Raw genomic sequence first — 13,914 nt, 5'->3', positions numbered from 1 at the left:
GTCGGAGCACCAGAAGCATTCCTGAGGAAATGTTCCAGGCTGCATCCTTGCAGGTCTTGGCTGGCACTTTTATGCATGGTTTAGGCAGCCCAGGGACTTTCTGACTTTGCAGTAAGAGCTGATCTAATTTCAAACTCATACCTAGCAGAACGGTTCGGGGAGAGGAATTGCAAAACCCAGGTGGGTGTGCAGGCTAGGTCTACTCTGGGTGTCCAGCCTAGGCAAAGAAGGAAGTCCAGCTGGAGAGAGGGCTCTGGGAGTTGGGGAGGCAGCCACATCATACACTTCTGATTGCCTAGTGCCTGGCAGATAATGAGCCCTCAGGAAATATTACATTAAACCAGACAAACGAATTCTACCACTAGCTGGCTGACCTATTGTGTGACTGGGATCCAGGGCAAGTCACTTTACCTGGAGACTTACCGCCCACTTGTAAGGAGTAGATGACGGCCAGAATCGCCTTGGGTGATTTGTTTGTTTGCTTCTGTTTTTATTTTATTTCTCTGGCCAGTCTGATTTAGGGATGGAATGATGATATTAATGGGAGCTCACTTTGTAAACTAAAGCATCCTGGACACACGAAAGGAATGGGCAACTAGAAAGTTGCCTCTAATGTGGTTACTTCTCAAATATGACCATTATTAATAATTTATTGGCTAATACTGCTACATTTTCTCATTATTATTCTTCTGTTTTAAAAGTGAGAAATCACAGTTTTAAGAATACATGTGTATCTTAAGAGACAATACACCTGCTTTCATTAAGAATGAACAAACATGCAACGGGCTAATACTTTGACTCTTCCTGAATTGGGTCCTTGAGCAGAAATAGGCCACCCACCACTGACATGGAAAGTTTGCTTTGCTCACCAACCCAGAGAAATCTGGGAGAGGTGGCTTAGGGAAAGCATCCAGACTCTAGATTGAAAAAGATCTTGTTGGAGTACAATGCTGAGTGGAAATCATGATTCATGTTAAAGGCGTAACCGTCTAGCACTATCGTTCAAACAGCCCACAGCATGTGGAAAGGCTGAGGAGGGGACCTGGCTCAACAGCCTCCCCATGTGAAAAGCCTCAGGACTTTCATTCCTCTTGAGATTGGGGTGAGATCCAGTGGGGTGACGTGAAAGCTAATAAAACCAACAGAGCTGATGCAAGCGCGGGCTCCTCAATCGGGCCCAGTGTCCAGACAAATGAACCACCATACGCTCTCCTCTGCCATTGCTGGGCATATGTCGAAGGCCCAGCTCCCTTCTGGAGAACAGGGGTAAACTGGAGGCCATCCGGAGGGGCAGACAGTGGGGTGAGGGCCAAGGCAATATAGCCCCTTGAGGAAGACTTCAAGGAACAGGGATGAGTAGCTCGGAAAAAGAAAAGACTGCTCTTGAGAGCCATTTCACCTGTCTTGAGGGGTTATTAAATGGACTGTTTTTGGTGTTTCAGAGGGTAAGGCTTAGGAACATGGAGTAGAAATTACAAGGGGGCAAATTTCAGTCCCCCGGAGTAGTGGGGTAATGCCTGAAAGGTCAAAGGAGAATGGGCTGCCCAGTGAGTGAGGTGTGGGTCATCTCACAGCCGGGATTTCAGAGGGTGGCCGGATGATAACCATTTGGGAGTGGGGTGGGGCAGAGTACAGGGAAGATACCTGCGAGCTTAGCAGAGGAACTCTCAAGAATCTAGGACCAAGTAGATGGGGAAAACATAAAGAAAGCCGTAAAGTCCCGAGAGATTAGATCAGGTTGTTTAGAGACATCAGGGAGAAAGCCTCCTGACTCTGGATTAACAGAGCATCAGGCTGCAGCATGGGGGTGCTGATGGCCTTGGGAGATGCCTTCACTAGATACCAGTGGAAGCAAAATGCTGCCAAACAGGAGGCTCACACTGCATCCAGCTTACACCACAGCAAATAAAACAGGGAAATAGGAGGAGAGCAAAATTCACACGTAATTCTCAAGTCCCGCTTTAGCTACAAGAATTATGTTTTTGCCAAGGCTAATAAAACTTCTTACCAAATAAAAAGCTCCATTTCCTCTTTTTTCTTTGGGGAAGAGAGAGAAGAAAAAGGCAAAGTGAAGGAGAAGAGATGAGAGGGGAGAGGAGAGGAAGGACAAGAGGGGAGATGGAAAAGAAGTAGGAGAGAAAGGTGAAGGCTTTGTTACTTAGAGGCTATGAATTTGGAAGAGCCAACTTTCACCTGTGGGGTTTTGGTGCCAAGTTGCTATATGCATTTATAGAGACAATCAGGGAGAAAGGCTAAGCCTGAGGGTGAGGGTGGCAGGGCGGTACAGTGACAAGAGCACTGGGCTTGAGACAGGCACTTTGAGCTCTCACCATCCCAGCCCTGCCGCTCACTAGCTCTGGGACCCTCGGTGAGCCACCTCAACTCTCCAGCTTGGCGTGTCTTTCTGCAAAATGCAGGGTTGGGTTAGACTGTCTGCAAGGCCCTCCCAGGAGCTGTGGCTTTGTGGTGAGTGAGCACAGAACCATGGCCTGGCACAGCCAAGGACCAGGAGCAGGGATGACCTATGAGTCTTGTCTTGCTACTTTGTTTCCTGGGATTCTGGGAATTTTTGCAGCCCACTTGGTGAAGACTGCCCAGCTCTAGGACAACAGTGGACTTGAATTCTGTGAATGAGCAAGTTGGCATGGTAGAGGGAGAGGAAGAAGGGAAGGGGGAGGTGGGAGAGGGCAAGACACTTACAGCAGGAGGAGATGGGCACGCTGATGGCCAAGATCACCCAGATGATGTCCATCTTGCTCAGGCAGATGGTGGCTCTGTGCTGGGGTTTGTCTCCTTCGGCCACATGAGAGATGTTCCCTACTGTTCCAGGCTTCCAGGTCCCGGCGGGGACCAGGCGGTTGAGGAAGTTTCCTGTGGCTGTGGACACCACTGTGGAGAGAGGACTGGGCACTCTGCCAGTCATGGAGGAGGTGGCCGCAGCCTCCTCCTTAGCTTGGGAAACAGTGCTTTCTGAGACCCCAGGGGGGTGGGTTGGGGCCTGTGGGGTTGTATATGCTCCCTGAGGAATCCCCTTGGAAGGGGCTGAGACACTGGCATCGAAGGCAGCCTGGGTGGGCCCTGGGACAGCTGTGAAGACCCCAGAGCTGGCAGACAGAGGTCTGTTGGTGCCAGGGATGACAGTAAGCAAGGAATTACTGTGGCTGGGGCTGTCCTGTGGGTCACCACGGTGGCGCTGAGAAGGCACTGGGGCAAGTTGTGGACTGGCGGGGGCACCTGAGGCTGCTGTGGCATTCAGCTCCCCTCCTTGGCTGGTGAAGGCGGGACCACCCTCCTGGTCTGTTCTGCTAAGGCCTGACTTGTTCTCTGCAGGCACCAGGGGGGTGGTGGATGATGCCCATGAGGTACCGTTGGGCGCTGTGGTTGTGGCCACTGTCTGGGGCTGTGGTGAGGAGGAGTAACCCTGGAGTGGGTTCCTGGGGGTGAGGGCAAAGGGTTCTGGTTCCACAGACCCTGTGAAGTTGCCCTTGTAGATCTGAAAGATTTTCCCCAGAGGCCGCTTCTGCCCCAGATGTGTGGAGCTCTGATTTCGCCCTCGCTGGCTTTCCTTCCTCCCCGAGTGGCCACTGGACGCAGGTGGGACCAGGCGTGATGAACTACGTGCTCCCTTTCGGGAAGAGCCTGGTGGCCTTGGGGGCCTGCGTGTAGTAGACCGGGGGCCTGCTGTGGTGGGGCGGCTGGTGGCTCCCATTGGCTTTGTCAGCAGGATGGTGGGGACAGCCTCCCCTGGGGGGTGGCTCGTGGCTCCTATTGGCTTTGTCAGCAGGATAGTAGGCAGAGCCTCCCCTGGGGGGTGGCTGGTGACTCCTGTTGGCTTTGTCAGCAAGACAGAGGGGACAGCCTCCTCTGGGGGGTGGCTCGTGGCTCCTGTTGGCTTTGTCAGCAAGACAGTGGGGACAGCCTCCTCTGGGGGGTGGCTCGTGGCTCCTGTTGGCTTTGTCAGCAGGATGGTGGGCAGAGCCTCCCCTGTGGGGTGGCTCATGGCTCCTGTTGGCTTTGTCAGCAGGATGGTGGGGACAGCCTCTCCTGGGGGGTGGTCCTCTGAGTGGGTGGATGTGGTTGCCATGGCAGCAGGAGGGGGCCCAGTGTACAGCAGGCCTTCAGAATGGGGGGCAGTTTCTGTCACCATGATGGTAGGGATGGTATTTGTAGGAGGGTGTCTGTCTAGATGGGGCATCGTTGTCGCCATGGGTGCTGTGGCCTGTGAGGAGGGTCCATCAACATGGGGTGAAAGCATTGCCACAGAGGCAGGGACAGCCACCACTGAGGAGCTGGGGGGTGCTGTCACCATGGTGCCTGGAGTCGTGCCTGAGTGGAGGACCTGAAGAGATTCCCTGGGAGATGATTCCTGGACGGCAAATACCAGTGCTTCAGTCAGTGCCAAGATCAGGAAGAAACCTTGAGAGGAAGACAGAGAGAAGAGGTGAAACATCTGGAGCAGCGTACAGCTGGGCCTTCCTCACCCCAGACCCTGCAAATCTCTGAGAGCAGGGGGAAATGTAAGAGCATTCTGGAGATCACACTGCTTCCCCAACTCTCAAATCAGACACAGAACCCCATGTGGGATTGGGACAGGCCTATTAGATAGGTGCCAACCAGCACCTGTCAGGAAGAGAAACCAGCATCAGGGGACCCAAAGGCCACTAAACAGGCCTGTCCCAGCCTTTCCCAAAGACCTCTGAAATGCCATCAGCCCTCTGCCCAAGGGCATTTTCTCAGATCAGGCTGGGGCTGGGATTCGAAAGAAGGGCTTGTAGCCTCCACATCTGCCCTGCTGCCTCTCCACAGCCAGGGAGGGGTCAAGACCAGGGGCATAGCCATCAGGAAGCCAGCAGCTCTGGCTGAGTCACCCTGAGCCAACGAAGAAGGCCTGGGAAGGCAGAGCTGACCAACTCCTGTGCCCCTTTTCTGAAGCCTCCATTTATACACTATTCAGAGGTACCAATGGGCAGGCCTCTGCTTGTTCAGGGCCATTCACCAAACAATTTAGAAGGGCCCACCCTCTCTTTGACCCTGGGGGACACATAAATGAGCAGGGCAGTCATTGGCCCTTGATCAGCTTGCACAAATCCACAAACAATCCTAAAACAAGGCAGAGACGTCTCAGTGCCAGAAGAGAGTGCCAGGAAAGAGGGGACAGGGTTCCAGAGAAGGGGCACCCAGATCTGGCACTCAGCAGAGAGCCTGGAGTAGAAGGCGCAGTCCACAAATGCAAGCTGCCATTATGGCTGTCATTATGCTTCACTGCTTTTCCCATGGGGCTCACACAGCTGAGCTCTCAGCAGAAAATTCTCATTGGGCTGCTTGCCCTCACTTTTTGAGTATTAGTAGTCCTTTTATACATCAAAAATCCGGGGTTTTGAATGAGAATCTCCGTGTTCATTGAGAAAATGCACAAGGACAAAAACTTCCTATAAATTTAAAAACACTTCTAAACACGTGTCTTAGTTATCTAGTGCAGCTATAACAGAAATACCACAAGTTGTGGCTTTAACAAACAGAAATTTATTCTCTCACAGTTTAGGAGGCTAGAAGTCTGAATTTAGGGTGCTAGCTCTAGGGGAAGGCTTCTCTTTCCGTCAGCTCGAGGAGAAGGTCCTTGTCATCAATCTTCCCCTGTGTTTAGGAGCTTCTCCGCACAGGGACCCCAGGTCCAAAGGATGAGCTCTGCTCCTGGCTCTTCTTTCTTGGTGGTAATGAGGTTCCTCTCCTCTCTGCTCGTTTCTCTCTTTTATATCTCAAAAGAGATTGACTCAAGATATAATCTAATCCTATAGATTGTGTCCTGGCTCATTAACATAACTGCCTCTAATCCTGCCTCATTAACATCATAGAGGTTAGGATTTATAACACATAGGATAATTATATCAGATCACAAAATGGAGGACAACCACAAAATACTGCAGATAATTTAATTAGTGTCTTGTTCTCACCCGTTTCTGTATACCTCACAATCACTCCAAGCGGCAGGAAATCGAGGCTGCGGGAGATCAAGCAACATGTTTAAAGTCACACTGCAGAAGTGTGATTTGAAACTGAGGCTGTTTCCAAAATGCATGCTGTTCCCATTCAACCCCACTAATGATACAGAAGAACGAAGGAGAGGACAGTAAGATGCATCCACAGAAGGAGCCAGGCTTCGCCATCCTCTGACTGGCTCAGGGTTATCCTGGCCCCTGCAGCCGAATGCCACCAGACAATCTATTCTTAGGGCTGGTGGTCCCAACCTCTGACATTCTGATGGATATTCCCTTACAATCCTGTTTGGCTCATGAGTACCTTGGTTCAGTATAAGTGCCCATTATATTTGGGGTTCCCTCACAAAGGAGAGACAGAAAAAGGGCTCGTGTGCAGATAGTCTATAGTGGGAAGTGACCCCAGGGGACATCCGTGGGGCACTCAGATGAATGAAACAGGGAAGGATAGAAGAGCAATCCAAGGAAGGCTACTGGTGATCAGGGTGGGCAACTCACACCCACTGAGGACCTCTGAGGAGCTGAGTAGATTGCACCTCAAACTGTCTGCCTGTAAGGAGCGTTAGCCAGTGGATCCCATCCTCACTGGTCAAGGGCTCCCCATGGGTGCTAATTCCACTGCACGTCCATGCTTGCGCACATGCCTCACATGGCCGAGTCAGAGAAGCCTTGGGGTGGAGGGGTTGTCAGGTTGCACTTGCACCCAGCTGCTTGTTGCAGCCACAACTGGAGTTAAAATTGTGGGCACAGAGGATTCCTGGGGTAGAGCAACAGAGGTGTCGGATACAATCAGAGACCAGAGACCAAAAACACCGTAGCCTTTTGGTGGAAGCATCAAGGGCAGTACAAAGCTGTCAGAGAGGCACCAGCTGACCCCAGGGGCAGGCCCGGGTGGGTAGGAGCCTCCTGCCTCCAGTAGGACTTCTGCAGTACTCCAGAGTCAGAAAGTTAATACACCCTGGTCTTTAAAATACTCAGGGAAAGAAATTCCACTAGCTTTCCCACCATAAGCATTCCAGGGGCTAAAATCCTCCCTGCTAGGAAGTATATGACTGCAATTCTTCTTGCTGTAAGACTTACAGTATAACAAGTAAACATGTTTGGCCTTGCTTCTTTTTCTTCTCAGTAGCCAGTATCCCCTGAGGTTATTTTCCTTTCTCTAAGACTGTTAAAGTACCCCTCAGCCCTTTCTTCTTCAGACATCAGAGTAAATCATTGGTATAATGAGTGGATAATGCCATCCTGGGTGCAAAGGGTTTTCACTTGGAGGATGACATTAGATGTCACAGTGAGAGGGACCCTAGAGCTCATCTAATTCAACTCCCTCATTTTATAGAGAGGGCAATGGAAGGTGTGAAGTGACTTGTTTAAGGACACACAGCTAGTTGGGGACACAGCCTGCACCACAGCCTGGGATATTATTTCAAAGCAACTTTTTATTTGTATCATAAAAAATTACTACTATGTCACACTGCCCAAATACCACCTTCAACCTCTACTGTCACCTTCAGTATGGAAATCAGACAAGAGTTTACCTCTCCTCCTTGGTATAAAAAGTTAATGACTGAATGAGACACACATTGACAAAATAAATGTGCAAGGCCTTCAACCCAGGGCTCCCCTAAACACATGCAAATTTTCATTCAAGGCTCTTTGTGCTGGCCTGCTCACTCTCCCTCCCCACAATATGGGGCTACCTCTTCTTTGCATATCATTTGCATTTATTTGCATAACGGACTCTGGAGGTTCTAATTCCAAATATGTAAGAGAGGCTAAAACTAAAATTTAGCTTGATGTGCTTGAAATGCAGAACTTATTTTGAAAACATGTTGGAATGAGGACAAGTCCGGGGGATGGAAACCCGTGGATTCATGGGTGCCCAGATGTTGCAGGAAGACCTCCTCCTACACAGAATTCCAACACACAGAAGATCCCTAGACCCAAGGGAGGAAAAGCCCCTCCTCCTTCTGTTTGGTTGGCTGCCCACAGCCCATATTGGGCACAATATTTGCACGTGGCAAAGGCAAGGAGAGGATTGTCAAAGACAGAAATGGCTAACATACTGAGTGCTTCCTATGTACCATGAACCCACCCCGAAGGGCTAAACCAGTATTGACATATTTAATCCTCCAAACAACTTGATGAGGTGAGTACTATTACTAGTTCCCTCTTCAACTGAGGAAAAGAAGCACAAGAGAGGTATAGGAACCTGCCCATGGTCACACAGCTGGGCAGTGGGGAGCTAGGATGTGAACCCTGGCAGCTGGCTCCAGAGTCCACATGCTCGACCACTTTTGTTCACCATTGTGCTCTGCCCACCTACCCAGGTGGCTCTCCACATTCAAAGCAATGATCCACAATCTTTTGGGAAGTGATTTTCTATTGTTGGTCTTTCGACTTTTCTTCCAGCTTATCTGTTTTCTTCTATCGCCATTCTAGGACTCTGTATGATACATTTAGTGTTCTTTTAAAAATCCAGCGGAGTAAATTTATTTAGCAAGTAACTGGGGGACCTTGTAATAGTACAATATAAGGGTTGGAAATCCCCTGCTTTAATTCTCTCCTTTTCGCCAATCCTGGCATCTCAATGCACACCATTGTTGTGCGTGTGCACACAGACACGCATGGCATATTTGTTACAGGGATAAATTTTCCCTTACACATTTAAACAGCTAAACAGAATTCAATCTCATTTTCCATGTAATTTTATATATTTTCTTCTTATGAGTAGATCTTCCCTCCCCATTAAACTAGGCTTCTACTGCAAGGTATTTTGTTTATTGTCTCTAAAACCTTACGCAGGAGAAGCACCAGAGTCTTCAGCCATCTCAGTCCTGGTGTGGTGATTTGAAATCAGGTTTGCTGTTCCCTGACATACCTCCCATCAAGAGGTGGAGCTTGTGTCCCCTTTCCTTGAACCCAGGTGGGCCTCCATGCCTTAATGAACAGAATAAGGCAGAAGTGATACCATATGACTTCTGAGACCAGGTAGAAAAGGGCATGCAGCTTCTGCAGGTTTCTCTTGGAGTACTCACCCTGCAGGCCTTCAGCCCCCAGGTAAGACGTCCAGCTCCCGGAGGCCACCAGAAGGAGAGACCCATTAAGAGAGAGAACACTTGAGGAGCCTCAGCTGGTCAAGCCCCCAGCCCATGGGGAGATTAGCCAATAAGCAAGGTAAGAATGTGAAATTGTTCACTACAGATTAGTGAGTAAGCACAGTCAGCCCATGTTTACCTTGCTTACTAGATCATCAGCTCCTGTTAGGGACTGTAAATTTGAAAAGAGGCTTTGATTCTACAGGAAGGTGCTATGGGGTTGGGAGAGAGACAGATGCCAGTCATACCTAAAGCAGAATCTTTGATGTGGTAAAAAAAAATGTGAAATTGTTTAACACAGATGTTCTGGTAAGCAAGGTAAGCATCGTGCTTACCTTACCTGTTGGATGATCCACCCTTGCCCTGGCCATTTGAGTCTTCCTAATTCAGGTGCCAGATATGTGAGTAAAGAAGCCTATGAGATGACCTCTGTCTCAGCCATGATTGGACTGCAACCACATGAATGGTCCCAAGTGAGAACCACCCAGCTGACCCCAGTCAACTCCAAGATTTGTGAGCAAAATAAATGATTGTTACTGCTTTAAGCCACTGTTTTGGGGTGGTTTGTTTTGCAGCAACAGATAACCAGAATACTTGGTTATTTAACTTCTGCATCTGATGCTGCAACAACAAAAGGAAACAGTATCTACAGCATACCAAGTCTGATCATCAGGGAGTTTCTTTTCTATGTGGCAATACCATATAATCTTCTCTCTTTCTAATTTCAAAGTTATCATCTTTTACTAGGAAGAGACTTTAGGACTACCCCCTTCACTTTATAGATGAGGAGGCCGAGGCCCAGCAGAGTGAAATGACTTACCCTGGGCCAAGGCAGTCACACAGGGTTAGGACCAGGACAGGACTCACGCCAACCTACTGCCCAGCCAATCCCATTAATGGACCCGAATCACTGCTGCAAACTCGCAGTGCTCTTTTTACACTTACCATGGTCCTGGTATTCCAATGCGCTCTGTCTTCTGAACTTCAAGGATCCCATTCATTTTAAAGATCAAATATAAGCTCCCCACTCCTTGGAGTACGGTTTCCCTTATTCAGAAATAAAATTGCATCACTGACTTTAGGATGAGCTGGTGACTGCTCTTATGAAGCAACCCATGTCTGTGACCTTGGCTTCTTTATGACACTAGGGAGTTTTGGGTACAAGTCTTTGCTTCTGCCCTTTCTCCAGGCAGCCACCTTCCAAATGTTGCTTCCCATTGAGCCCTGTTGGAGACATGCCTTAGTCTGCAGGGCTGAAGGGCAGGAGGGCAGGAATCTCTGCCTGAGTGCTCAGAGCTAACTGGGACCATCACCAGAAATGTCCAGAGATCACTGGTTCAACACCTGGACTAATGAGGTCCATGACTCCGCTGTGAATCGTTTTTCAAATTACAATCTCTAGAACACATGCAAGCAAGAAAACCATGTGAGCCAGGGCCCATGTGTGCCCCAGATACAGCCACGGCCTCCAGCCAGCATGAATTTACCTTGTACGGCAGACCTGCTGATACAGATCACAACTTTCTAACAGGAACCTACACACGGGAGTGCACATGCATATACAAACATGCACACACACAGCATAGGTCATCTTCTGGGAGCAGGGACAGGTAAGAATGGCAAATTTGCAGCCCAAGTTCTCCCACCATCTCCATGATAACATACAGTTAAGTCATTTGGGGGAGGACCCTCTCCCTGTCTCTAGCCAAAAGAGGTCAAAATGGCCACCATACAGCAGTACCAAGATTTAAACGCAGGTTTCTCTGACCCTGGCTGCCTGAGAGATCCCTGGGGACTGAGACATTTTTGATCCAGGAAAAGGTCTTGCAGAGGAGCACTTTATAAAGACAGGCAATAACACAAGAATAGTAACAACTGTTTTGACCACAATTAATAAATACAATTGTCCCCAAATGCAGCAACATTTGGGGCAACATTGGGCCTTTTCTCTTCAGCTTTAGCTTTTTTTGCTTTAGTCATACAGTTGAGCTTGGGACAAACACTTTCCACCTAAGACTCCTCTGGGAAGGCTTCGCGGGCTTCAAGACTTTGTCAGCAGTCCCTCTTTGTGTGCCTGTAACACTCTAAGCTTACCCCTCTTCCAGCAACTGTCACTCTGAGTTGAAATTGTCAGTGTCTTGTGTTTCCCTGTCTGAACTCTAAGCTTCCAGAGGCAGGGACTGTGTGTGGTTCAATGTTATATTCTCACACGTAGACCAGCACCTGGGCTATAATAATGCAGATAGTCTCCAACTTACGATATATTTGAGTTACGACGAAACACACCTACCACTGTCCTTTTTTTTTTGTACATTTTATCGCTGATCTGGAACAGCTCATAGATTACAAAGAAGGGGAATTGACAGATCAGGACTTAACGGATTTTGAAGAGGAAAGAAATGCTGAAGAAGAAAGAAATAATGAGGAAGAGAAAGGAGAGAAGTTATAAAAAAAATTTACAGTGAAAAGATTAGCTGGAGCTTTTTCTAAACTAAATCAGGGGCTTCAGTTGCTTGAAAACATGGACCCAAACACTGATCTCTTTGCTAAAGTTGACAGACAGATTCAGGAATCAGTGAGATGTTACCACGAAATAGATGAAGAAAAAAAGAAAAGGACCATACAGACAACTCTCACCAATTTTCTGACTAGAAATGCCATCCCCACTTCCAGGGATAATTTAGATGATCCAGAACCTTCCACAAGTGGAGTTATTACTGCAACTGACAAAATGCCAACGTTGTCCAACTCTTCTTCATCAGTGGAGTCAATTTTTATGATTTGTATATTTTTTTATGTATGTATGTATTAAAATATAACTAAGTTTATATGTAATGTTTCCAACCTCCAAAGACAAAGACTGGATTTATAAAGACACTAATAATAAAAGGCAGTAATAATGAAAACTAAAAAAAAAAAACAAGGTATTTAACTTACGTCAGAAGTGACTTACCACAGAGTTGTTGGAATGGAATCCTGTCGTAAGTAGAAACTCCCCTAAATTGCTTACTAGCCAGCTGTGGAAGTTGGTATTTTCTGAAAATGACCATCATAATACATCCTAAGCCACATACTCTTCTTAAATGTGACTTTGACAATCCTCCTATTAGGAAGTAAGGGCTGTGTTCCCACTCCTTGAATCTGGGAGGGTTTGTGACTGTGGCAGAAGTGATGCTATGTGACTTTTGAGGCTATGTCATAAAAGGTGGTACAGCTTCTTCCTGGTTCTGTTCGGATGTTTACTCTTGGAACCCAGCCGTCATGTTGTGAGGAAGCCTGAGTAGCCCATGGAGAAACCCATTTGGGGAGGAACTGAGGCCCCTGGCTTTCAGCCCCAGCTGAACTTCCAGATGTTAGCTAGCACCAACTTGCCAGACATATGAGTGCACCATCTTGAAAGTAAATCCCCCAGCCCCAGTCAAGCTGCCCCAGCTGAATGTGGGTTGAACAGAGACAAGCGACCCTGGCCAAATTACAGATTCACGATTGAAATGATTACAATTGCTTTAAGCCACTAAGTTTTTGGGTAGTTTGTTAGGCAGCAATAGTAACTGCAATCCATCTATGTAGAAGTGCAATCAAAGCCCTTTCAGTGACCATTCCGGATTTAAGCATCAAGGGGCTTTTTAGTGCTGCAGCTCTAAAAAGGAAAAAGGGAAATATCTCAGTTTCGGGCTCTTTCTACAGCATCATGATTTCTTTGATTTACAGCTATACAACCAAAAATCAAACCCGTTGCTGTCAAGTCAATTCTGACTCATAGTGACCCTACAGGACACACTAGAACTGCCCCATAGGGTTTCCAAGGAGCGGCTGGTGGATTCGAACTGCCAATCTTTTGGTTAGCAGCTGAGCTGTTAATCACTACATCTCACCCCTAAAGGAAGAAAGGAACAAATGCATACCAGGAGTACCATAAAGCTTCCTGACAAACACACACTTTATGGGCTGGGAAACTGATCGAGTAAAGCTGGGGGCTGATCTATGGTGTCCATATATTAAAGACATGGCTATGTCCTTCAAGGAGCTGGTATTCTAGAAGGGAATAAAACCAGCTCTGACAGGGGCACAAACTCATGCCCAAAGGTGTTCTCATAATACTTTCCTCAAACAAAAAAAATGAGAGTCAGAGATAGATGGATGAAAAGGTCAACTCAACCTCTAATAAAAAAACAGGATCATTAATATTCAGGGAACGTCTTGCTGACATCACAGGAAAGAACGCAAACGTATCAGTCAGACTGTCTTGTACTCTCTCAAACTAGAAGGAAAAGACTCATAAAAAATGTCCTGTGCTTTACAGTGAAGAAAACTGACAAACATTACCTAAGCCAGGTGATCAAGGTCAACATCAACAGTGATAAGTCATGCTGATATTACGTACCCTTGATATGATGTGATGAAAATGGCAATTTACCTCTGTGGTCTTACTTCCAGAAGTCTATAACCTCAGTGTAATCATGAGAAAAACATTAGGACAAATCTTAATTGAGGAACATTCTATAAAATATCTGACTAGGACACCTCAAAACTGTTGAGGTCATAAAAAATAAGGAAAGTCTGGAAAATGTCATAGCCAAGAGGAGCCTAAGAAGACATGATGGCTAAAGGTCACCTGGTATCTTAGATGGGATCCTAGAAGAGAAAAAGGATATTAGCCAAAAACTAAGGAACTCTGAATAAAGTATGGACTTTGGTTAATAAGAACGTATCACTTTCACAGAAAACACAATAAAATGATATTTAAATAAGTAAAATTTTAAAAAAAGTATCAATATTGGTCCATTAATTATAACACATGTATCATAGTAATATAAGATGTTTAT

The 13,914-nt window shown here is 47.2% G+C and overlaps 1 protein-coding gene across 1 annotated transcript in view; it reads right to left on the bottom strand.

The window, feature by feature from the left end:
- Window positions 1–13,914, bottom strand: part of TMEM108 (transmembrane protein 108) — a 218,919-nt gene that overhangs the window by 12,720 nt on the left and 192,285 nt on the right. The window contains exons 2-3 of the mRNA XM_023735960.1: window positions 4,040–4,416; window positions 2,701–3,739 (exon numbers count right to left, since the gene is read on the bottom strand). Coding sequence (XP_023591728.1) covers window positions 2,701–3,739; window positions 4,040–4,416 — 1,416 coding nt within the window. The remainder of the gene's footprint in view (window positions 1–2,700; window positions 3,740–4,039; window positions 4,417–13,914) is intronic.

Source organism: Trichechus manatus, unplaced genomic scaffold (genome assembly GCF_000243295.1).
Source record: "Trichechus manatus latirostris isolate Lorelei unplaced genomic scaffold, TriManLat1.0 scaffold00084, whole genome shotgun sequence".
In the NCBI taxonomy this organism is placed as follows: Eukaryota; Metazoa; Chordata; class Mammalia; order Sirenia; family Trichechidae; genus Trichechus; species Trichechus manatus.
This window is presented reverse-complemented; position numbering and strand designations above follow the sequence as displayed.